At 34.4% G+C, this 23,453-nt stretch overlaps 1 protein-coding gene across 2 annotated transcripts; it reads right to left on the bottom strand.

Annotated features, from left to right (window-relative positions):
• Nucleotides 1–1,135: 1,135 nt before the first annotated feature.
• On the bottom strand, nucleotides 1,136–19,349 carry LOC136823465 (uncharacterized). 2 transcript variants are annotated; one of them, XM_067079657.1, is made up of 6 exons: nucleotides 19,259–19,349; nucleotides 11,645–11,694; nucleotides 10,881–11,083; nucleotides 9,490–9,658; nucleotides 8,187–8,823; nucleotides 5,105–5,252 (listed from the first exon to the last, which is right to left on the bottom strand). In XM_067079657.1, the coding sequence occupies exons 3-6, from the start codon at nucleotides 11,074–11,076 to the stop codon at nucleotides 5,193–5,195; spliced, it is 1,062 nt and encodes a 353-aa protein (XP_066935758.1). In that variant the 5' UTR covers nucleotides 11,077–11,083; nucleotides 11,645–11,694; nucleotides 19,259–19,349; the 3' UTR covers nucleotides 5,105–5,192. The 2 variants fall into 2 exon arrangements, with proteins under 2 accessions (XP_066935760.1, XP_066935758.1); XM_067079659.1 differs by lacking the exons at nucleotides 8,187–8,823; nucleotides 9,490–9,658; nucleotides 10,881–11,083; nucleotides 11,645–11,694; nucleotides 19,259–19,349 and adding exons at nucleotides 1,136–1,912; nucleotides 3,471–3,605; nucleotides 7,886–8,159 and having other exon boundaries at nucleotides 4,950–5,252.
• Nucleotides 19,350–23,453: the final 4,104 nt, after the last annotated feature.

Here is a 23,453-nt window from a genome sequence, read left to right as displayed (position 1 = left end):
AATATAATCATAGAGTCAACCCGTATAACAGAAACTTCTGTCGGGCTACACTGCCCTTGTGCTTGTAACACTGTTATCATCGACACCTTCTACAAGGCCTACAAGACACTGTCGAGTAGTATCCGATGGGGGCCTCCGATTGATGGAACGAGATCCTTCCAGGGGTATTAGCTCTAGGGGAGGCTGCAGGGTACAGGGGTTGCCTGAACTGCACTTTGGACTTGTTATTTACCATAAAGCCGGCTCAAAAGTAAAAGATTTAGAAAAGTGAAAGGAAATAGATACTCACTGCTAACTTTATAGTCTGAAATATAATTCTATGAATAATAAAGTCGGAAGTTTTCACAGATTTAATGACAATTAAAATTCTTTCATCGAAAATTGAAATTGATAAACAAGAAAGATAATTTGGTTAAACTCAGAGGAAATGTTTACAATTTTAACTTGCTTTTGAATAAACTTACAAAATTAATAGTATGGGATAGACAAAAAAAATTAAATAAGAACTTTTATTGTAGGCAAAAACAGCCATTGAATAATTCCTGATATACCATGGCTATTATACCACGGTAGAATTTTTTTTTCAAATTTTGCTTTCAAAGTTTGAGTTTTTTTGTTGCTCTTGTTGTTATCAAAGAAATTCATTAAAATAAATCTATTGTCAATTTCATAAACAAATTTTATAACTCAAAGTAATTAATAAAATCATTGAAAAAAGAAAAACATTCGAACGTTCGATTCTGGGAGTGTTTTAAGTGAATCGTTTGACTATATTGACATAGTTAATGTTTTATTTTTGCCCTAGGTATATAATAAAACATATATTAAATAGGTTTTCGTTGGATATTGGATTTATTAACCCTCGGTGATGTATATTCAACTCGGCTTCGCCTCGTTGAATATTACATCACCTCGGGTTAATAAATCTCAATAACCAACTTTTAACCATTGAATATCTGCTTATTATTACATACCAGTAAGCTTTTTTCCTCTAAAATAAATCTCCATATTGCCAATGACTGTGCAATGATACGGTAATTATTACACGCTTGAGTACCACGCCAGCAATGGAGTTGCTTCTGATATTTTAATGTCAGTTTTGGAAAATTATTTGTGCTTTAGTTCCTCAATTAAAATATAGTCCAAAACGCTTGTGATTGACTAGCTTTTGTTGGAATATAGATGAAATGGTTCTTGGTATATATTAAAACATATATTGCATGTCAACTTTCCTTAGATATTGGATTTATTACTCGGTAAATGATATTGAATATCACTCACCTCCAGTTAATAAATCTCAATAATCTAATGAAAGGCCATACAAATATCTGTTATAATACAAAATATTACATAACAGTAAACCGATGTCTGGTCAGGTAATAATAAAAATGTGACCAATATGAAACATTAAATTCATAGCCTGGAAAAAATTAAATTCTTTGATAAAACTTTTAGATTAATTTCCCTCTTTCAAAGTTTAGTCAAATTCAAACTTTATAGAATTTGATTTTTACTTGACCTTCTTCTTTACCATGGCCAGCTTTACCATTGAAGTGGAGCCAGTCATAATCAAGATATTTTTTCACATCATCTTGAAAATCATCAAACTTTGCAAGCAGATCATCAGGATTATTATCAGCCTCCCAAGCATGTCCATGTAACTTGAAGATATTACCATCTGATTTAAGAAAATCAAAGTGTTCATAAAATTCAATATATTTATCAGGTCCATAATACCAAGTGCTCAACTTAAAGCTTGGACAATTTTTTCTTGCGACATTCCAGGCTTGTTTGTTTTGATTCTCCGGTCGATCACCGATTGAGATCTTCATATCACCGTAGGGTTCATAATTACTACCAGCATCAGTATTTTCGTACAATGCAACTCGGACATACACTTTGTGTAGAACGTCTGTAAAAGCAAAATAACATTTATATGCGCTTTGTAAATGGGCTTTTCCAGAAAAAAAAATTACCCCCACTGTCGAGGATATCGATTTTTCGAAGTATCGAACCCCCTGGATATCCCACTTTATTAGTAAAGACCCCTGGATATCCACTTTTAAAAATATACTCAACCCCCAACGAAGGGGTTGAGTATATTTTGGTTGAGGACTATTTCTGGAAAAGCCCAATGTAACAAACCAAAATACGCTGTGTTAGATAAAGATGATTTCAGAGTATCAGACGATTTTTCAAGGAAAGAACGCGAGATAATTAAACAATGGCATCATAAAGCAAAAGAAAAAAAACATCGAAAGCAAAAGACAAGAGTCATATATGAAAAGTGAGAGGTAGACTAAACTCTATTTAAAGAAATTTACGACGGAAACAACATGATTATAAGAAGAGCGGGTTAGAGGCCCACGCCAGTGTGGGCCGATCTGTAAAAACTCTATCATTTATCTAAATTGTAAATATAATAGACCTGAGAAATACACTTCCATAAATTGAAATTGTCAAAAAGATATTTTGGAGTGGAATATTATCAAAAAAGAAATTCAAAAAATGGTGAAACAAGATGAAAAACGAAGTAGAAGAAAGTCAACTTCATGTAGAATAATGCTACAATCTTCATTTTCATATCATAAATTCTTTAATCTTAGAACGTCATAAATGCGAAAAAAATATTCAAAAAATATTCATTCACTCAAATAATGCAGCTTAAAACCTTGCCCTGGTTGACTTGAAAACGGGCTCTTTTTTTTTATTGTTTTGCAAGTTCAGTGATAAACTTTGGACTATATCTTTCGGGAATAAATTTCCTTGAAGACAGGATTCGACTGTGCTGTGCAGTTTTCGTCTGAACGTTCCAAGCAAAAAAAATGTGCTCAGTTTTTTATTTTTGCTTCGTCTTAATCATTCTAAGCCTTTTGGGCTGACTTTCCAGTGCAGCTGGTTTATTCCTTTTTTAAATAACTAATATTTCTTGAGTTTACAGAATGAATTGAAATAATTTTCAAAAATACTTTTCAGGGGGTCAGAAACCTATCCATCTTTTGACATTTTAGTAAAATATTGATGGCAATCAGCATAGCATTTATGAGCTTATTTGAGTCTTACAAAAACGTTCTACAATAGACGATATCGGCTTAACGTGAAAACTCAGATTTGAACCCTGAATATTGCCCACAATGCTTTGTGCGGAAAAGATTTCACCGTGAACTTTTTTCCGCGAAAAGCATTGTGGGCAATATTCGGGGATCAAATCTGAGTTTCACGTTAAGCCGATATTGTCTATTAGATGTTGCCGAAAATGTGCTGTGTCTTTTTCATTAAAAAAAGTAATCAGCAAAAAATGGCAGGAATCTATTTTGAAAAACTGGCGCAACCTTCCGTTGCATTTTCGGAATTTTCTGTCGGGCTAGAAAGCTGTCGGACTTTTGAAGACTCCCCTGGAAAATACTCTTTCTAAACCACATCTAGACGTACAGCTATTTTAAAATCTTTAAAGGCTGAATTATGCTTACTACAGCAATCTGTTGGATCTTCAGAGTATTGAATTTGTTCTTCTTCTCCATTGCACCCTGTACATTCGCGTGTTCTTTTCTTTTGCAATGAAACACCACATTCACTACAAGCCCATGAACCCCATTCGCCCCATTCTGAAGACAAAAAAAACACATACAAGAATCACACTAAACTTTATCTTTTACGTCAGATTGGACCAATAAAATGAATTCTGCATTTTTTTCCGACTTATAATTACATACTGGATGACTTTGATGACGTTTGGCAAAAACACACCTGTCTCACAGCACCGATGGAACTTTTTTCTTCAGTGGGGATAAAAATCAAAGTCAATTTCCCAGTGGAGCTGAAATTTCAGGATATTTTTCCACCGGAGAAATTTTTGCCAAATTTTCCAGTGTGGATGGGGTCCCAGTGGGTCTGTGACACAGGGGTTCTCAAAGGGACTACATATAAACATGGAGGTAATAAAGATATAGAGGGAGAGAAAACGTCTCGGTAGTGATCTAAATGGTCGTTGAAATCTTTCATAAATCTATATACTCTTTGAATTCAAAGCGGCTTTACTTTGATGTACCATCATTGGAAGCAAAAAACATCAATTTATAAGTTTATAAGAACAGAAAGAGACTGTTTTGTTGATTTTGAAAAACCTAATCTTGCCGAAAATCCTTGTTAAAATGCAATTTGAAATAGTTTCAACTGATGTAAGACTAAAAGAGTATATTAATTTCATAAGGACACATTTTTGGGCTGGCATTTTGTTAACATTGAAAGTTGCATCACTTTATCATCGAAAGTTTCTTATCTTAAAATCTTCACGTCTAAGTGGGCAGCGGTTTTCATACTCTGACAAAATGATTGATACAAGGTTCCTAATCGTAACACGTAATTCTTTTGTAAATCTATCGATGGCTTTATGGGCAGCTTCCCCTAGAAGTTTGGAGTATTTTGCTTATTATGTGAAGTTGTTCAATTTTTCATGACAAAGCCATTATATTTCAATATACTTGTTAAAAAAATGTCTGCCATTTATCTTAAATTCCCACGTATATCCAAAATTAATATCTTATTCCCAAAGCAACTAACTAGCTGTTTGCTTCCGATGATAAATCAGAATAGAAAGGCATTGACTCTCCATCTATACTTTTATTACCTCCATGATATAAAAAATTACACTTTTTCTGTTTCTATAAAGGGCTACATACACTACACAATATATTGTCAGACAATATTTTGATGATATATTGCTGACCGCCGGCAATATATTGAAACGGTATCCGCAATATATTGTCAGCTTAATTATGCAATATTTCAACAATATAATATAGGAGGATTGTTTACCTTTTTATAATAGAGCACCTGTTGTTTACTCCGTACATTACGGTCCATAACTTTTATTGACGAATATTGCTCACCAATATATTGTGTAGTCTAAGTAACCCTTAAAAACAAAACAGCTGAGAAAAAATGCTTACCACCGCATTCATGTGTTTCACCTTCACCCTCACATATTGTATCAACTGGACAATTGTCATCAAAACCGCACCCTTTAGCCATGGAACATTTGAAGCCGAGCACTTCACAATATTTGTCATATAGAGGCATAAACCACTGGCGAAGTTTTAATGAATTAACAGGCTGACCATCTGAATTTTGTATGTTTCGTTTTTCGATGAAATTGTCTTGAAATATATTGACAATGGGTGAAAATTGGTATCTTAATGGCGTAGGTGTGAACTCTTGTGTCGCCCAGTCTGCAATATCAGTAGGTCTTGACCCTAAATGAAAGTTACAACTTAATGCATGAATAAACATCTAGGTTCTTTTCCGACCGTAGCATGAATGTAGAGCATCCAGCTACGGTGCGCAAGATTGTGGGTTCGATCCCCAGTCGGGTCATACCAAAGATTCCCAAAATGGTACTTGATGCCTCTCTGCTTGATTCCCAGTAACTAAAGAGAAGGATCAAGGGTAAGTGGAGAAATCCAGGGAAAGGAGTGGCGCCTTCCCCTACCTTCGGGTAGCTATACGAAAAGGGAGTCTTCGGGTCGCCCTCGACTGCGGTTGCAAACTTACTTACTTTTACTCGTTGCTTGTGACAGCTTTAGCTAACAGGGTTTATAAAAGTTCTAGTACAATGTTCGATCGATAAACGTTGTTCATACAGTTTTTGGTTGATAGAAAATAAAGTTTTTATCGGAAAGACAAATTCCTATTATGTCAAGCGAAGGAGGCGTAGGTGTTTTCATTTTTCTGGTGAATTATCCATTCCGTGATTGTTTTTACTAGGGACATGGTAAATTTCTTAATTAAATCATTCTTCTTTCGATTTGTAACTTCATACCCAAGACTTAAATTAGGATCTTACACAGATTTTAAACTTTTTTTACACTTACAGCTCAACCAAATTCCTTCACAATGGAAGATTGTTTATTTTGTTTTTTATTCTAGCAATTTAATACTTTTTTTTGACCCACCTGGTATATTACTATATTACTCGACGCTAATTGCAAGAACTAGCTTTGATCGTTTGCTACGCAAACTGCTTTTTCGTTGGGTTTTATATCTAAACGTCCTAAAGGTGCCCCAAAATTTGCGTAGAAAAGGGTTTGTCTAATTTGAAAAAGGCTAATGTTTTAAATGACAATAATTGGTTTGATTTGGCTAATGATAAATTATGGTGGAATTGCATGCACCCCCTTCTCACAGACCCACTGGGACCCCTTCCCAGTGGAAAAATTGGCCAAAATATCGTTCCCGGTGGAAACTGGTGGAAACTGGTGGAAAATTATGCTCTGATTTTTGTCCCCATTAAAATAATCAAATAAACCAATCCTCATTGCAAAATAATATGCTATTTTTCCATCCCCACTGGATTTACTGACTTGAATCAAAAAAATTCAAATCCCAGCCATAAAGAAATATGTGAATATCAATCCCCACTGATAGTAGGGGAAAATTTGTTAGCTTTTTTGAGGTTGCTCGATTTTTTTAGTCAAAGCACTTGTTATACATTTTTGGAAAGCTATAAGGGGTAGAGGAATCAAAATAATTTGGGTACCAACTCCAGGGGAATAAGGCGGGTTCGTGAAGGTCAAAATTCTTGTATTGTTACAAATCATTTTCATAAGCTCATTTTGGGCTCAAACGAAGCGTATAACTAAGTAGAATAAGATTCAGTCTGGGCAGATATATTTTTATTTTGAAATTTTGCGTAATTCGCATTTTGCGCTATTTTGATGACGTCATAAAAATTGAAATTGCAATATCTTTTGATAGAGTCATCAAAATAATTTCAAATTTTCACCAAAGATGCATTTCAATGCAAATTTTATTCATAAAGATATTTTTAAAAAATTTTAAAATCTTGATGACATCATCATATTTTAAGGATTTCAGTTTTTTGGCCGAAAAGTGATGACATCATCAAATTTCAATAATTTTTTTTCTAATCTTGAAAACATTAATAAAATGCATCTTTGGTCAAAATTTGAAATTATTTTGATGATTGTAACAAAAGTTATTGGAATTTCAATTTTTATGACGTCATCAAAATAGCGCAAAATGCGAATTACGCAAAATTTCAAAATAAAAATATATCTGCCCAGACTGAATCTTATTCTACTTAGTTATACGCTTTGTTTGAGCCCAAAATGAGCTTATGAAAATGATTTGTAACGTTGCAAGCATTTTGATCCCACCCTAATCCCCTAGAGAATTTTTTTTTTTTTTTCACACTTTGGTGTGATTTTCGGACAAATATGACGGTCTTAGGCCAAAATTATAAGGTCAAAAATTAATGAATATTTTAGTTCGAGAAAATAGAGACCTGTTGTATATTTTTGGAAAGCTCTCAAAAAATTAAGATTAGAGATATATAGCAAGTATAGGTGATTTATGTTTGATTTATAACTCGAGATATTAACCCTTAAAAACAGTGTTTTTTAGCTAGAAACAGCTGTTGTGTCCAGTTTTTGCGCTTTAAGAAGCCAATTAGAGGCCGATTCCCATTGCATTGCAAATCATTTGGGATATCGCAGCTGGCACACATCGTTGTTTTAACGTTCATCTAACGTTATATGGACGCTGTGAGCGTTATATGGACGTTGAAACAGCGTTGTGTGTCAGCTGGTATGCTAATTCTAGAGTAATACTCTAGATAGTAATATTTTCTCACCTTTAGTTATTATTAGTTACACGGTCTTCTCGAGGTGGGATACGGGATATACAGGGTCAGTAAAAACCGTATTGGTGGCGAGGCTTGCCGAGTCCCAATACGGTTTTTACTGATCCCTGTATATCCCGTATCCCACCTCGAGACGACCGTGCAACGGATTTATCCCGTTGAAGTCCCTTTGCAAGTGTTCCAAAGGCACGAAAAATTTTCAGAACTCTCCAAGCAGATACTTACAATAAAGAGCAAACTGTAAAAGCGGGATATGTGAAAGTGACATTTTATAGCATCGCAATTGAAAGTCTTGCTCAATCCAAACAAAGAAAAGTGAAAATCAAAATAACTTAAAGATTTTCTGCATCCTATTGGCACAAACATATTCTCAATCATTGATTTCCCCTTCTTTTATTCTTTCTGTCTTTTCAAAACAAAACATTCGAGTTTTGACCAAAACATTCGAAAGCGCATTCTTCAATATGCAATGTCTTCTTTTTTTCTCAATCGAATGCGAGGATGACAGATACGGTTTATATCCCACCTCCACGTGATGTCTTTCGACCAGTGGAATCGCGAGAATCTTAGTGATGCGGGATAATGTGACTTGTTTGACGTCAGTTTGTGAATACGAATTTAGGGTTTCTTCAGCTGTATCTGTGCATTTTGACGTATCTGGCGCCGTTTGAATACCAAATATCTTTACCGCTTGCTTTGAATTACATTGTTGTAACGCCTCGTGATCCATATTTTGACGAACAGTTCCCGAGTAAGTTGTTTGTTGTGCAAATAATGCTCCCAGCTCTGAATGTATCATATAATGGGTTCCGAACTCATTGACAAACTTTTTAAACGCATTTTCTTGTTCGTTTGTACTTTGACTGCTCGCATCGTGCAACTCTCCAATAGCCATGACAAATGGTGGCATGAATTCAGGTAAATAGTAAGCACTCAATTTCATTTCATATTGAATACACATGCCATGTGTAAACGCCACCATGCCTTGTTCTTCAGAGAATGAGGATGCAGCATTTTTCATTGTTTTAGAATTACTCCATCCCATAGTGAAAGGAGCTGGAATATCAGATGAAAGATCCAAACCTTCTACCCCAGCAGTGACCTTTGAATCATAACCCAACTGCAAATTATATCCACTTGTTGAAGTTTCTTCTAATGATGAGCTAGAAAACAAGATTTATTACTTTCGGGTATCTAATAGCCGGGGGAGTTGGAATAAGTGGGAGGGTGGGGGTTGAAAAAATCTCAAAACTTAATAACCGGGGTGGGGGAGGGAGTTGGAATAAAAATGTCCTGGGTGGAAAATTTTTGAAAAGGAGGCTAATACAGCAGAATTTGGACAACATAGGGAACTTTCAAAACATATTCCCGAAAATTAATAAGCGGGGGATGGGGTGGAATAAGAATGTCCCGAGTGGAGAAATTTAGCAAAAATTAATTAGCGGGGGGATGACTATTAGGTACCCGAGAGTACCACTTTAAAGATTGTAAAATGTTTTTTAGAAAAGAGGTGTGTATTTAATCGAACAAAGGCAGACAAACTCGTTTTATGTTTTGATTGTGAACTTTGGTTTTTGCGAACTTTTATATTTTTGCGATTTTGTAAAATTCCAAAAAATTTAGCGTAGATTAATTTTCGCAAATCAAGGGTCTTCAAATTTTTCGCGTAGATTAAATTACGTGAAAATGGCTAAAATTCGTGAAAATCGAAAATTTATCCACGCAAAAATTAACCCAAGAAAATGAATTCAGGCTTCCTTGAATAATTATGTACGTGCTATCGTAGTAAAAATGTTTTATAGATTATTGATGTAAACATTTTAGCATACCTCATTTGGTTTACGTTTGTCCACGATTGAATACTCATTGACCGCTGACAATTACTTAGTTCAAAAGCTGTAATAGAATCATCAAGATACACTGTACCATCAATATATTTGGTTGGTGCGAAAATTTGATTTCCCATTCCAGGATCTGCCGCTGTTTGCAATGGGTCACCTAAGGAAAAACAAGAATTTCATAATAACTGAAGCTTGATCATGATCTCGACATTATTTATTAATGTCATCATCAGTATCGTTAATATGCTCATTATTTCTCCAATAAACTTCTTTGGACTTTAGCAATAAGAATTTCCAAAAAAAATCAATTTTTTTCAAATTTTGCTCATTTTGAGTCAGATTGGGTCAACTCTATAAATATTTTTCTGGAGGGGGAGCAATTAAAAGCAAAAATAGGTGCTGCGTATGTGCGGAGGGTAAGGGTTGGTTTTTCACCTTTTAAAGTCTCTCTAAGGGTCGCAAAATTCAAGGTTTTTAGGAAAACTTTTAGATTTCGAAAGAAAACACGTGTAAAAATGTTTCTAAGGGTAAGACTTTTTTTCAAAAATCGAAGAAAATTTCGTCATTCAATTCCCGAGACAGCGCTTCGATTTTTAAGGCCTTGCTTATACGCTAAAGTAGAAATAATTCCACACATGTAAATGGGTCAGTATTTGAGGTCCGGCAAAATTTCCGGAAAGTAGCCTATCCGGCGGTGCGCGGATCTAGGTGGGTTCCGTCTCCCCCATAGATCTTTTTCTTGGGAAGTTGATCTTCGAATTAGTTTTTAAGGTTGGTTTGGCTCAATTTTTTTTTCATCTACGGCTCAAATTTTGAGCAATTTCTCATACTTTTTGAAAATGTTAATTTCATTAAAAAGCGCCGGGTTACTTTTTTATAAATCACTCTAGAAATTTTGCAGCGCATTTTCTTTGCTTGAGAGTCAGGCAAGCGCTTTTGCAGCACTAATCTTTGATACGCATTTCGGCGGGACGCTAGTGTGACTAACTGGCTGGCGAAAAACATTTATATTTTTCCAATTTGTTTTATTCTTTTTCACTCAGTACATCATCTATAGCAATAGGAATAGGAATGTATACGGAAGAGTATAAAAGACACCCCTGTTTCACATCCTGGTGAAACCTTTTCCTACAGTGGGGATAAAAATTCTATTGTTATAACGTTAGAAAATCCAGTGGGGATGGTTTCAGAGTGCAATTTTTAAACAATGAATTTCGAATGGGGATGAGATCAAAATCAATTTCCCAGTGGGGCTGAAATTTTAGGGTATTTTTCCCACACGGACGAAATTTTTTACCAAATTTCCAGTGGGGCTGAGGCCCCAGCGGGTCTGTGAAGCAGGGGTGTTGAAAGATAGCAATCAGAATCTAACTACTTACCACTAACGATATTATAGCCAACTAGACCAGACACCATGTTAGGGAAAGGCGTCCAGTTTGGATCACATTGAGGACACACGATTGGTAAACCATCGCTTTTTGTTTCGTTCTTTTCCGTTTCGTCTGCAGCATCCACTAAAGCAATGTTTACCATAAAAAATACGAAAATGAATGCCGCTGCTGCTCTGTCCTTCATCTTGAGGCTGAAAGCAAGTTTAAAGTATTATTTTTACATAATTGTTCCCGTTTCATATCAGACAAATATTTAAAGGGACATCAAAGTAGTAAAATGTAAACATTACTCGAAGCACGTGTCATTAAAGAGAACAATTAAAATCACGTGTCCAAAACAAACTTGTAAAAGATCAATTAGCCAAATTTGGTTTGATTTTTTATTTTGACATGTGATATGTGAATCTTTTCCTTTTCTTGACAAATCTTGCTCCACATCCGTTTCAATTAAATATTAAAAAGTCTGTTAATTATAAATTTGACGAGTAAGCAAACGATATCACTTTTATTTAAAAACGAAACCTTTAAAAAGAAATAACCTTGTTTAAAATTTAAGAGTTAATTGAACTACTTTTGAAATTTTTCTCAAATTTGTCCCGTTTCCAAAACTTATGTGCCCCAAAATGGCACTGCTGTTTTTCAAATTTGATAAGAAGAATAATTTAGATAGATATTCATTAAAATCTATGAAGAAACTCTAAAAACTATAAGCTTCAACGTAATAATTTTCGATCTGTAAAAAATTCATATACCTGGAGACGTTTGACAACAGGAGATTTCTCGTCTTTCTCTGTGCTTCAGTCTGAAAGTTGAAACACTTTTTAAACACTGCTATGATTTCCCTAGAGAATCTCTACTAATTTTACGACAAACAAAATACGAAAATACGCCAATCTGTCAGTTTTTTTCTCAAGAGGGATATTCTTTGTTAAAGATGATTATATTGAACTAGCCGTATGCGCAGCGTCGCACGCTGCGTTTCCCAATCAAGTGAATCACTACACATCTAAAAAATTATGACTGAAGAAAGTTAGCCGCCGATTGATGATTTGATTTTGATTTTAGGAAATAAAGGACAAAAAAGAAAACATTACATTGCAACTTTTAACCACAATTAAATAAATGGCTTAGCAAAAGAATATTTTAGATCTTCTTAGCCATCGTGGCTGGCCATCGTGGTTGGACATTCGAGGGTGACTTTGAAAGACTTTGAAAAGTTTTGAAAGTGATAGGGAGCCCGCTATTGTAAACAGGAAGTTTTAAGGAGCGTCTGAATAAGAATTCTTTAATGACAAAAAAAATTTGGGAAGAAGGTTGATTTTAACCCATCAAGCTCCGAACTTGATGAGTAGAAAATAGTATCTTGGGGTATCAAAGTTAGTCTAGTGGTAGGAAATCTGCTTAAGGTGCAAAAAGATGATGGTTCAACGCCATGAAGAGGAGGCTTTGTAGAGCTTTGTTAGATTTTCGAAAACCTTTTACAAAACGTTGTAAACACACACGTTTAAGCGTATTAATATATAGATTAGAGAGACAATTTCAAAGTGAAAGTTCGAAAGACACTCTTGCTATACCCTTGAATGAAATAACTAATTTTACGCAAGCCACAGTTGGCTTACTGGCTCAAAAGAATGCACATTCTTCAAAAAGATCAAAGTTCAAACCAGGACAAAGTATTATATAAAATGTTTTTAAAAGTTTTGAAAGTGATAGGGAGCCGCTATTGTAAACAGGAAGTTTTAAGGAGCGTCTGAATAAGAATTCTTTAATGCCAAAAAAAATTTGGGGAGAAGGTTGATTTTAACCCATCAAGCTCCGAACTTGATGAGTAGAAAATAGTATCTTGGGGTATCAAAGTTAGTCTAGTGGTAGGAAATCTGCTTAAGGTGTAAAAAGATGATGGTTCAACGCCATGAAGAGGAGGCTTTGTAGAGCTTTGTTAGATTTTCGAAAACCTTTTACAAAACGTTGTAAACACACACGTTTAAGCGTATTAATATATAGATTAGAGAGACAATTTCAAAGTGAAAGTTCGAAAGACACTCTTGCTATACCCTTGAATGAAGTAACTAATTTTACGCAAGCCACAGTTGGCTTACTGGTTCAAAAGAATGCACATTCTTCAAAAAGACCAAAGTTCAAACCGGGACAAAGTATTATATAAAATGTTTTTAAAAGTTTTGAAAGTGATAGGGAGCCCGCTATTGTAAACAGGAAGTTTTAAGGAGCGTCTGAATAAGAATTCTTTAATGACAAAAAAAATTTGGGAAGAAGGTTGATTTTAACCCATCAAGCTCCGAAATTGATGAGTAGAAAATAGTATCTTGGGGTATCAAAGTTAGTCTAGTGGTAGGAAATCTGCTTAAGGTGCAAAAAGATGATGGTTCAACGCCATGAAGAGGAGGCTTTGTAGAGCTTTGTTAGATTTTCGAAAAACTTTTACAAAACGTTGTAAACACACACGTTTAAGCGTATTAATATATAGATTAGAGAGGCAATTTCAAAGTGAAAGTTCGAAAGACACTCTTGCTATACCCTTGAATGAAGTAACTAATTTTACGCAAGCCACAGTTGGCTTACTGGTTCAAAAGAATGCACATTCTTCAAAAAGACCAAAGTTCAAACCGGGACAAAGTATTATATAAAGTGTTTAAAAGTTTTGAAAGTGATAGGGAGCCGCTATTGTAAACAGGAAGTTTTAAGGAGCGTCTGAATAAGAATTCTTTAATGACAAAAAAAATTTGGGAAGAAGGTTGATTTTAACCCATCAAGCTCCGAACTTGATGAGTAGAAAATAGTATCTTGGGGTATCAAAGTTAGTCTAGTGGTAGGAAATCTGCTTAGGGTGCAAAAAGATGATGGTTCAACGCCATGAAGAGGAGGCTTTGTAGAGCTTTGTTAGATTTTCGAAAACCTTTTACAAAACGTTGTAAACACACACGTTTAAGCGTATTAATATATAGATTAGAGAGACAATTTCAAAGTGAAAGTTCGAAAGACACTCTTGCTATACCCTTGAATGAAGTAACTAATTTTACGCAAGCCACAGTTGGCTTACTGGTTCAAAAGAATGCACATTCTTCAAAAGACCAAAGTTCAAACCGGGACAAAGTATTATATAAAATGTTTTAAAAGTTTTGAAAGTGATAGGGAGCCCGCTATTGTAAACAGGAAGTTTTAAGGAGCGTCTGAATAAGAATTCTTTAATGACAAAAAAAATTTGGGAAGAAGGTTGATTTTAACCCATCAAGCTCCGAACTTGATGAGTAGAAAATAGTATCTTGGGGTATCAAAGTTAGTCTATGGTAGGAAATCTGCTTATGGTGCAAAAAGATGATGGTTCAACGCCATGAAGAGGAGGCTTTGTAGAGCTTTGTTAGATTTTCGAAAACCTTTTACAAAACGTTGTAAACACACACGTTTAAGCGTATTAATATATAGATTAGAGAGACAATTTCAAAGTGAAAGTTCGAAAGACACTCTTGCTATACCCTTGAATGAAGTAACTAATTTTACGCAAGCCACAGTTGGCTTACTGGTTCAAAAGAATGCACATTCTTCAAAAAGACCAAAGTTCAAACCGGGACAAAGTATTATATAAAATGTTTTTAAAAGTTTTGAAAGTGATAGGGAGCCCGCTATTGTAAACAGGAAGTTTTAAGGAGCGTCTGAATAAGAATTCTTTAATGACAAAAAAAATTTGGGAAGAAGGTTGATTTTAACCCATCAAGCTCCGAACTTGATGAGTAGAAAATAGTATCTTGGGGTATCAAAGTTAGTCTAGTGGTAGGAAATCTGCTTAAGGTGCAAAAAGATGATGGTTCAACGCCATGAAGAGGAGGCTTTGTAGAGCTTTGTTAGATTTTCGAAAACCTTTTACAAAACGTTGTAAACACACACGTTTAAGCGTATTAATATATAGATTAGAGAGACAATTTCAAAGTGAAAGTTCGAAAGACACTCTTGCTATACCCTTGAATGAAGTAACTAATTTTACGCAAGCCACAGTTGGCTTACTGGTTCAAAAGAATGCACATTCTTCAAAAAGACCAAAGTTCAAACCGGGACAAAGTATTATATAAAATGTTTTTAAAAGTTTTGAAAGTGATAGGGAGCCGCTATTGTAAACAGGAAGTTTTAAGGAGCGTCTGAATAAGAATTCTTTAATGACAAAAAAATTTGGGAAGAAGGTTGATTTAACCCATCAAGCTCCGAACTTGATGAGTAGAAAATAGTATCTTGGGGTATCAAAGTTAGTCTAGTGGTAGGAAATCTGCTTATGGTGCAAAAAGATGATGGTTCAACGCCATGAAGAGGAGGCTTTGTAGAGCTTTGTTAGATTTTCGAAAACCTTTTACAAAACGTTGTAAAACACACACGTTTAAGCGTATTAATATATAGATTAGAGAGACAATTTCAAAGTGAAAGTTCGAAAGACACTCTTGCTATACCCTTGAATGAAGTAACTAATTTTACGCAAGCCACAGTTGGCTTACTGGTTCAAAAGAATGCACATTCTTCAAAAAGACCAAAGTTCAAACCGGGACAAAGTATTATATAAAATGTTTTTAAAAGTTTTGAAAGTGATAGGGAGCCCGCTATTGTAAACAGGAAGTTTTAAGGAGCGTCTGAATAAGAATTCTTTAATGACAAAAAAAATTGGGAAAAGGTTGATTTTACCCATCAAGCTCCGAACTTGATGAGTAGAAAATAGTATCTTGGGGTATCAAAGTTAGTCTAGTGGTAGGAAATCTGCTTAAGGTGCAAAAAGATGATGGTTCAACGCCATGAAGAGGAGGCTTTGTAGAGCTTTGTTAGATTTCGAAAACCTTTTACAAAACGTTGTAAACACACATGTTTAAGCGTATTAATATATAGATTAGAGAGACAATTTCAAAGTGAAAGTTCGAAAGACACTCTTGCTATACCCTTGAATGAAGTAACTAATTTTACGCAAGTCACAGTTGGCTTACTGGTTCAAAAGAATGCACATTCTTCAAAAAGACCAAAGTTCAAACCGGGACAAAGTATTATATAAAATGTTTTTAAAAGTTTTGAAAGTGATAGGGAGCCCGCTATTGTAAACAGGAAGTTTTAAGGAGCGTCTGAATAAGAATTCTTTAATGCCAAAAAAAATTTGGGAAGAAGGTTGATTTTAACCCATCAAGCTCCGAACTTGATGAGTAGAAAATAGTATCTTGGGGTATCAAAGTTAGTCTAGTGGTAAGAAATCTGCTTAAGGTGCAAAAAGATGATGGTTCAATGCCATGAAGAGGAGGCTTTGTAGAGCTTTGTTAGATTTTCGAAAAACTTTTACAAAACGTTGTAAACACACACGTTTAAGCGTATTAATATATAGATTAGAGAGACAATTTCAAAGTGAAAGTTCGAAAGACACTCTTGCTATACCCTTGAATGAAGTAACTAATTTTACGCAAGCCACATTTGGCTTACTGGTTCAAAAGAATGCACATTCTTCAAAAAGACCAAAGTTCAAACCGGGACAAAGTATTATATAAAATGTTTTTAAAAGTTTTGAAAGTGATAGGGAGCCGCTATTGTAAACAGGAAGTTTTAAGGAGCGTCTAAATAAGAATTCTTTAATGACAAAAAAAATTTGGGAAGAAGGTTGATTTTAACCCATCAAGCTCCGAACTTGATGAGTAGAAAATAGTATCTTGGGGTATCAAAGTTAGTCTAGTGGTAGGAAATCTGCTTAAGGTGCAAAAAGATGATGGTTCAACGCCATGAAGAGGAGGCTTTGTAGAGCTTTGTTAGATTTTCGAAAACCTTTTACAAAACGTTGTAAACACACACGTTTAAGCGTATTAATATATAGATTCCCGTTAATTTGATTTAAAATTCAATACAACAAATCAATTTCCTACATTGATGTTTTTAAGAAAAGGGTATTAAATCCCCTGGCAGAGTATTTCCTTAGGTTTAATTTTTGCTGAAGTCATTGAGAGTTTTTTGTCGTCGAGAACTTTTTGGTTTGTTGGTCTAAAAGGCATTCTTTCAAAACAGATATATTTTTTTCTTAATCTAACCTAATATAGTTAACCTGATAACAGCTGTTCATAATTTTTTTACGTGCACGGTAAACCCCTGAAGGCACTTGAAAATTATGCATCTGAGGAAAATAGTCCTCCTGCAGAAAATTTTACGACAAGAATCTTGTTGTGCTCCAGAAAGTCAAGACTGATACGGCGCCCTAATCATAAACACAATCAAGCAACTTTGTTGTCATCCCCCCTTACGGAACTTCCACGCGTTTTAAATGCATCGAATTTGTCATTGAAATTTGAGTTTAATTGCAATTTAAATGTAGTGAAACCTAGACCTAGACAAAAATGTTAAACGAATTTAAATCGCATTGCTAGAGTAAAAACTTTGTAAATAAAATGCATCATGGAATAGCATACAGTATGCTCTTTAATTGCATTGAAATAACATTTGAAAAAATAGGATATATAATTCATTAGGATTTCATTTAAAATGCATTTACTTTTTTGAACAATTTTATAATTTTTTAATACTTCACAATTACAAATACATTTTTAACATGAAAAAGAGAATTGAGGAAAATTATAAATACATTTTTAATGAACGGCGTCAAAATTAAAATGCACTTTAAATAGTGGACAAGATTTCAGATGAATTGAAAATCCAAATTTAGAATGCCTTTTCAATATCCGAAATATTTCTTTTAGGAAATATTTTTCATAAGAATTGAGAATTTGTAATGCATTATTTTTCTTTTCTTTGTAAGAATACCACTACCAGTATTCGGGTCCTTATAGGGATTTTATCGGGGCATTTTCTGATTATTTTCCGAGGTTTATCGATGCTTGTAATGGGTATACATTGTTGAGCTGTATTCGATGGGTTATTGGTTCACTCAGGTTAACTGCGTTTTGAGATACAGGATACAAGTCTAATCGTTTGAGTTGCAAATGGAATTTTTTATTTAGTAGAATAAACAGAGGTTAAAGTTAAAATTTACAACGAAAATTCTAATAAAAGATTAGAAATTAAAAAATTGAAAAATAAGATGGCGTCTTCGTCTTTTGTGTGTCAGTATTCGGTATATTATGGTTTTACCTGAAAGTTAGAAAGAAAATAAATATTAATGAATAAATTTTGGAAATAACATTGGAGTTGTTAAATTTAAGCCAAGAAGAGACCCTTCCTTAACATCATTTCTAAACATAGCTCATGGCCTGACGGACATGTGACTGACACAACTTGGCTTGTTGAAATAAAACTTTTAAACATCAATTTTCTTAAATCTTGTGTGTTCTAATTGCTCATAATTTAATCAAACTAAACCGCCAATTCACAAAACAACTTAACTAACTAATTTGCTACAATTATTAATGGAGCAGAGGGCGCAGAGAGATTTACCCAAATTATTCGATAAAAATAATTTAATCAAATTAAACCGCCAGTTCACAAAACAACTTAACTAACTAATTTGCTACAATTATTAATGGAGTGGAGGGCGCAGAGCAATTTACCCAAATTATTCGATAAAAATTTTTAAATGTATTTTAAACGTATCTGAAAATTTTTAACATAAAAAATTGTCACATTTTCTTTGTGATGAAAACAAAATTTCTGTCCTTTATTATGGTGAACTAACTCAACTTACAAATCTATGGAAATACTATGATACGTGATAAATAATAACATCAAAAACTTTTGTTCATACTTTGCAAACGCGGTCCTTACAATTTCGAGATTGCATATTTGTCAGATTGTATGTTTTCAGCCATCCCTTCAGAGCTTCAGCGTGGTGGAGAGAAAACAACAACAATCTGATACCCGGGGGGGTACTAGGATTGACGGGTGTCGGGTATGTGCGTGCCAGACCTCTGGACCCTTACCCTTAGAGAGACTGAATTTTGGTGAAAAGGTGACCCTTAGAGAGACTCAGTGTAGAAAAACCCAACCCTTAGAGAGACTTTTTCACAAAAAAATTCTATAATGGGCCAAAGAAATTCGATTTTTAAAAGAATTTCTCCAATTTTCGAAAAATTTCTCTAATTTTTGAAAAATGTTCTCACTTTTTTGAAAAATTTTCTCACTTTTTTGACTTTTGACTTTTCTTTGACCCGAGTTTGTGAAAAAACCGACCCTTAGAGAGACTGATTTTGACTTTTGTTGTTTTGGTAACCCTTAGAGAGACTTTGGGAGGGTGAAAAACCCTACCCTTAAGGCACGCACATACCCAGCACCCATTTTTGCCTAAGTACCCCCCCCCCGGGATCTGATATCAGGTTAAATTTAGTCGAACGAAATGAGTACTGTATTTTTACAACCATTTTTTATATGCCCTTTGTTATTTGAGATGAACAAATTACCTTTAAATTGAGATTGATTTGATTTGTTGCAGTAGAAGCCTCTTCCTAAGGCTTTGGCTACGAACCAGACAAGCATTTATGCACTTTTATACTTTTTAAAGGGGGGGGGGGGGACTGCGCAGTCATGCCAATCAAAGTTCCATCTTACAAACAATGAGAAAATAGAAATTTAAATCCTTATAAGGAATCTTAATTTTTGGAGACTGATTAAAAATTATTTTGAATAGGAAATTTGTTATGGTCAACATTGTTCGTGACTGAAATGCAGCTTGAGTTGATTCTTGATCAAAGATTAACTCAAGCTGTATTTCACAAACAATAAAAAACCAAATCTCTAGCCTTATCTTTTAGATAGGGACCGCAATGATTTTTTTAAATTCTTTAAGAGTTTCAAAAAAGAATAAAAATGAGAGGTCATTCATCTGGTCATTCATCTGCTTTGGTATAATGTGCGCGCGGTCGACTAAGTTCCCATATATCGCTCAACCATTTTCAAATTGTAAGTTCGTGTATGACTGCATGACATCAATTTTCGTATCAATTTTTAAATCCTTAGATCACTCCGATCGCAAGTGAAGGATCCTCAGTACTCTATATCTTAAATAATGAGATTGCTCCAAAACGAAATTCTTCCAACCCCCGGACCTTATCAGCCCCCCCGATCGTTCATTAATTTTTAGAAATATTTTTGGCGGACAGAGGGAAGGAAGGCTCCTTATTTTGCCCTATAAAGCCTGATTTTAGCTTATTTTTGGGTTTTTAGAATTAAAATTTCAAACCCCTCCGACAATTAGCCCTCCCCCTACTAATAAGAACCTAATAAGAGTAAGATACAGTTTGTTTGTTGGTTCTTGGTTTTAACTATAAACATTACTGTGGTTTAATTGTGAAGACAAAATGTCAAGGTAAAGAGTTTCATATTCAAGTTAAAATCTTCATACAGTACTCAACAACAACAAACAGGCCTGTCTGAGAAAAATCAAATCAAAAACAGTCGAAAACATGACTTTCGGAGTAGGGATTGTCAAAGACAAAGGGGAAGGGGGGAAACGCAACAAAAATATTTTCAGATGACCTTTTAATTTGGAGTTCTTCCATAAAATACACTAAAATCAGATCTGATGAACTAAGAAATTTATAAAACTACTTGACATGATCCAAATATTTTCAGCTATTGGTATTGTCCGTGTGAAGCCAAACAGTTTTTCATCACTGCATACAAAAAAATTGAGATTCTTGAATGTTTGCCAATATGCGAGATTTCTGATACCTAACATAATAAGGGAAATGTAACTGAATTTAATGTCTTGTATTTAAAAACTATATGACGAGCGATATTTATAAAAGTTTTCTCCCAATTCTCTCGTTTGCGACAAAGGTACGTCCTTGACTTTTTAAGCATCTCAACAATCATTACGGCTTGACGATAATCAAGAAATTATTCACATTGTTTGACTGTTTCATAAATGTTGTCTTTTTTAACCATTATTACAACCAACGAGTACGTTTCAATCATGGAACTCCTTTCCTCTGCTTTTCTTTTCCATGCATATCGAAACAAAAACATAAAAAAGAATCAGTGCTTCAATGATGAAGGGTGGTTTCTTCTCTATCGAAATAATACTGTACATCATCTGCATTTTCAATTATCAATCTAAAGTCTGTCCAGATATAATTGGCAGCGGAAACAAGAATGCCTGTAACTTTTGATAGTCAAATATGATTATGGAAATTCTTTTTGCTTGTTTTAGAGAATGAAAAGCGCTATATTTGAATGTACTTTTGGTTAAAAAATTCGCGATTTTTAGCGGTTAAATTTGCAATTGTAAAAATTAAGCTTTTTTTCTACTTATGCTATAACGTTCATTTTTATACCAGTGGTAGTTCAACCTTAGGTTAAGAATTTTTTTAAATTTCAAGGCAAACAGAAAAGTCCTTCGGAAGATATTGGACCCGAAGTACCCCTTAGTAGCACTTTTCTGTGAAATATCAAATCTCCAACTTATTACTAAAAACGGGGGTAGTGGTATGATTGATAAAACAGTTATTCGATCATAACACATTTTACGATCTCTTTAATGACCTCATAGCCAAACTGTGTTTAGTGTTTTGGGAATTAGCAAAGTTCTTTAATGACTTAACATAAGAATAACAAAGGCAATATAAGTTCATGCTTATCTTTTAAATAAAAACAATTATACTGTGATTTCACTTTGTTTCGAAATAATCAATGATACCAATAATACCAATGCACCAACATTTTCCAACTTTTAATCGCCCTGTTTAAAAAAAGATAACATAACCCCCGTTTTTAGTAATAATAAGTTGGAGATTTGATATTTCACAGAAAAGTGCTACCAAGGGGGATTTCGGGTCCCATATCTTCCGAAGGACTTTTCTTTTTGCCTTGAAATTTAACAAACTTCTTATTAACCTAAGGTTGGACTACCACTGGTGTAAAAATGAACGTTATAGCATAAGTAGAAAAAAAGCTCAATTTTTACAATTGCAAATTTAACCGCTAAAAATCGCGAATTTTTCAACCAAAAAATACATTCAAATATAGCGCTTTTGATTCTCTAAAACAAGGAAAAAAATTTCCATAATCATATTTGACTACCAAAAGTTACAGGCATTCTTGTTTCCACTGCCAATTATATCTGGACAGACTTTAGAAACTTTCAAATACATCTCTGAAAAATCTGCAACACCCCTCACTATGAACTTCTGGGATCGAAAAATGCTTCTCTATTTTGTCGTAGTCAAAAGATGCAAACACTAGTAATCGAATATTTGCGGAAGATCTGCGTACGCGGGGCGTAAATTTGTATATGTTCGAGAAATGCTGCCGATTTGGCTCACGAAAAAACACCGAGCAAAGTAGACTTTTCTTTTTTTTTATAAAATAAAAGTGTTTTTAAAATTATATCGAGTTTGACTATCCAATCAAGTGCGAGATGTTTGTTTTTGTGTTGTTGCTGCTACTTTCACTTTTGCACACTTGCGAAACAAAGATGGCGATTTTTGTCAAAGCAGAATCCTGCTGATTTTATAAGCTGGAAGGCATCATTTGCTTGTAAAATAACGTTGCTGCTGCTCACACTTATTGTAAATTTTACTCGAGTATCATTCTTGAGGTTTTTTACCACTACCTCTGGCGTCTGGGCTGGGAGAGGAGAGCTGTCCTACCATCCACTTGCTATCCTATAATGTGACAATGTGTGTGGCTGTTTTTTTTTGCTGTCAACTGATAATGTTTTGACAGATCACAGATGGTTGTTTACCTTGTGGCATCCATACTGCATGGCACATTTTTGTGACAATTGATTGGAGTAACCATTCCTATTACATCAATTGATCTCATTGAAAACTATTTTTATGGCTTGAGAGATCAAACCAAATAGTCTATCTGCAACAGTCAAGTCAGATTTAATGCAACATTTGGATTTCGAAATAATTTAATATTTAGACTTTATAATTTTTTTGGAAATGTCATGTCATGGTTAAACTTTACATTCAGCCGAACAATGATTATTTTGTCATGTTGTCAATACACGGTTAACCGGTTCAGCGCAGTTACATCAAAATGCCTCGAAAATGTCAATAGGAAAATTGCGTAATCAGAGAACATATGTCTCGCTCATTATAAAAAGGCCGAGACAAACTTTCAATAATTGGATTGTAACATCGAGCTAAGTCTCTTTTGTTAAGTCACCAGGGGGTAAATAAAACAGACCTTGATACATTTATCGTTCGTTTCAACTTGACGATTCGTTTAAATCTCAGCCTCCTAAATATTTGGGGTAGGTAAAATATGTACAAAGAAATTCATACTTTTCCAACCCAGCAAATCTTTAAAAAAGAAGCGAACAATAAAATACTTTAATGGGATAAATTTTCGCGGGGATTAATTTTCGCGGATTTCGCGGATTTGGGTGTCATCCGCGAAAATAAGTCCCGTTGGAAATTTGAAAAAGGCCCATCCGCGAAATATTTCTAAACAAAACTCAAAATATGTCAAATAAATACTATTTGAATGGTTACTTGCATCAAAGAGGCGCAAATAATGTGTATTTCAACAACCAATATGCATGATTTGACAGTAAAAGTCACAAAATCGAGAAAATAATGCCCCCCAATAGTGCCATCCGCGAAAATTAATCCCCGCGAAATCTTAAAATTTCGCGGATGAGCT

Source organism: Clytia hemisphaerica, unplaced genomic scaffold, assembly GCF_902728285.1.
Source record: "Clytia hemisphaerica strain Z4C2 unplaced genomic scaffold, Clytia hemisphaerica genome assembly, whole genome shotgun sequence".
Taxonomy (NCBI): domain Eukaryota; kingdom Metazoa; phylum Cnidaria; class Hydrozoa; order Leptothecata; family Clytiidae; genus Clytia; species Clytia hemisphaerica.
Note: the sequence above shows the minus strand (reverse complement) of the source record. Positions and strands in the feature narration are given on the sequence as shown.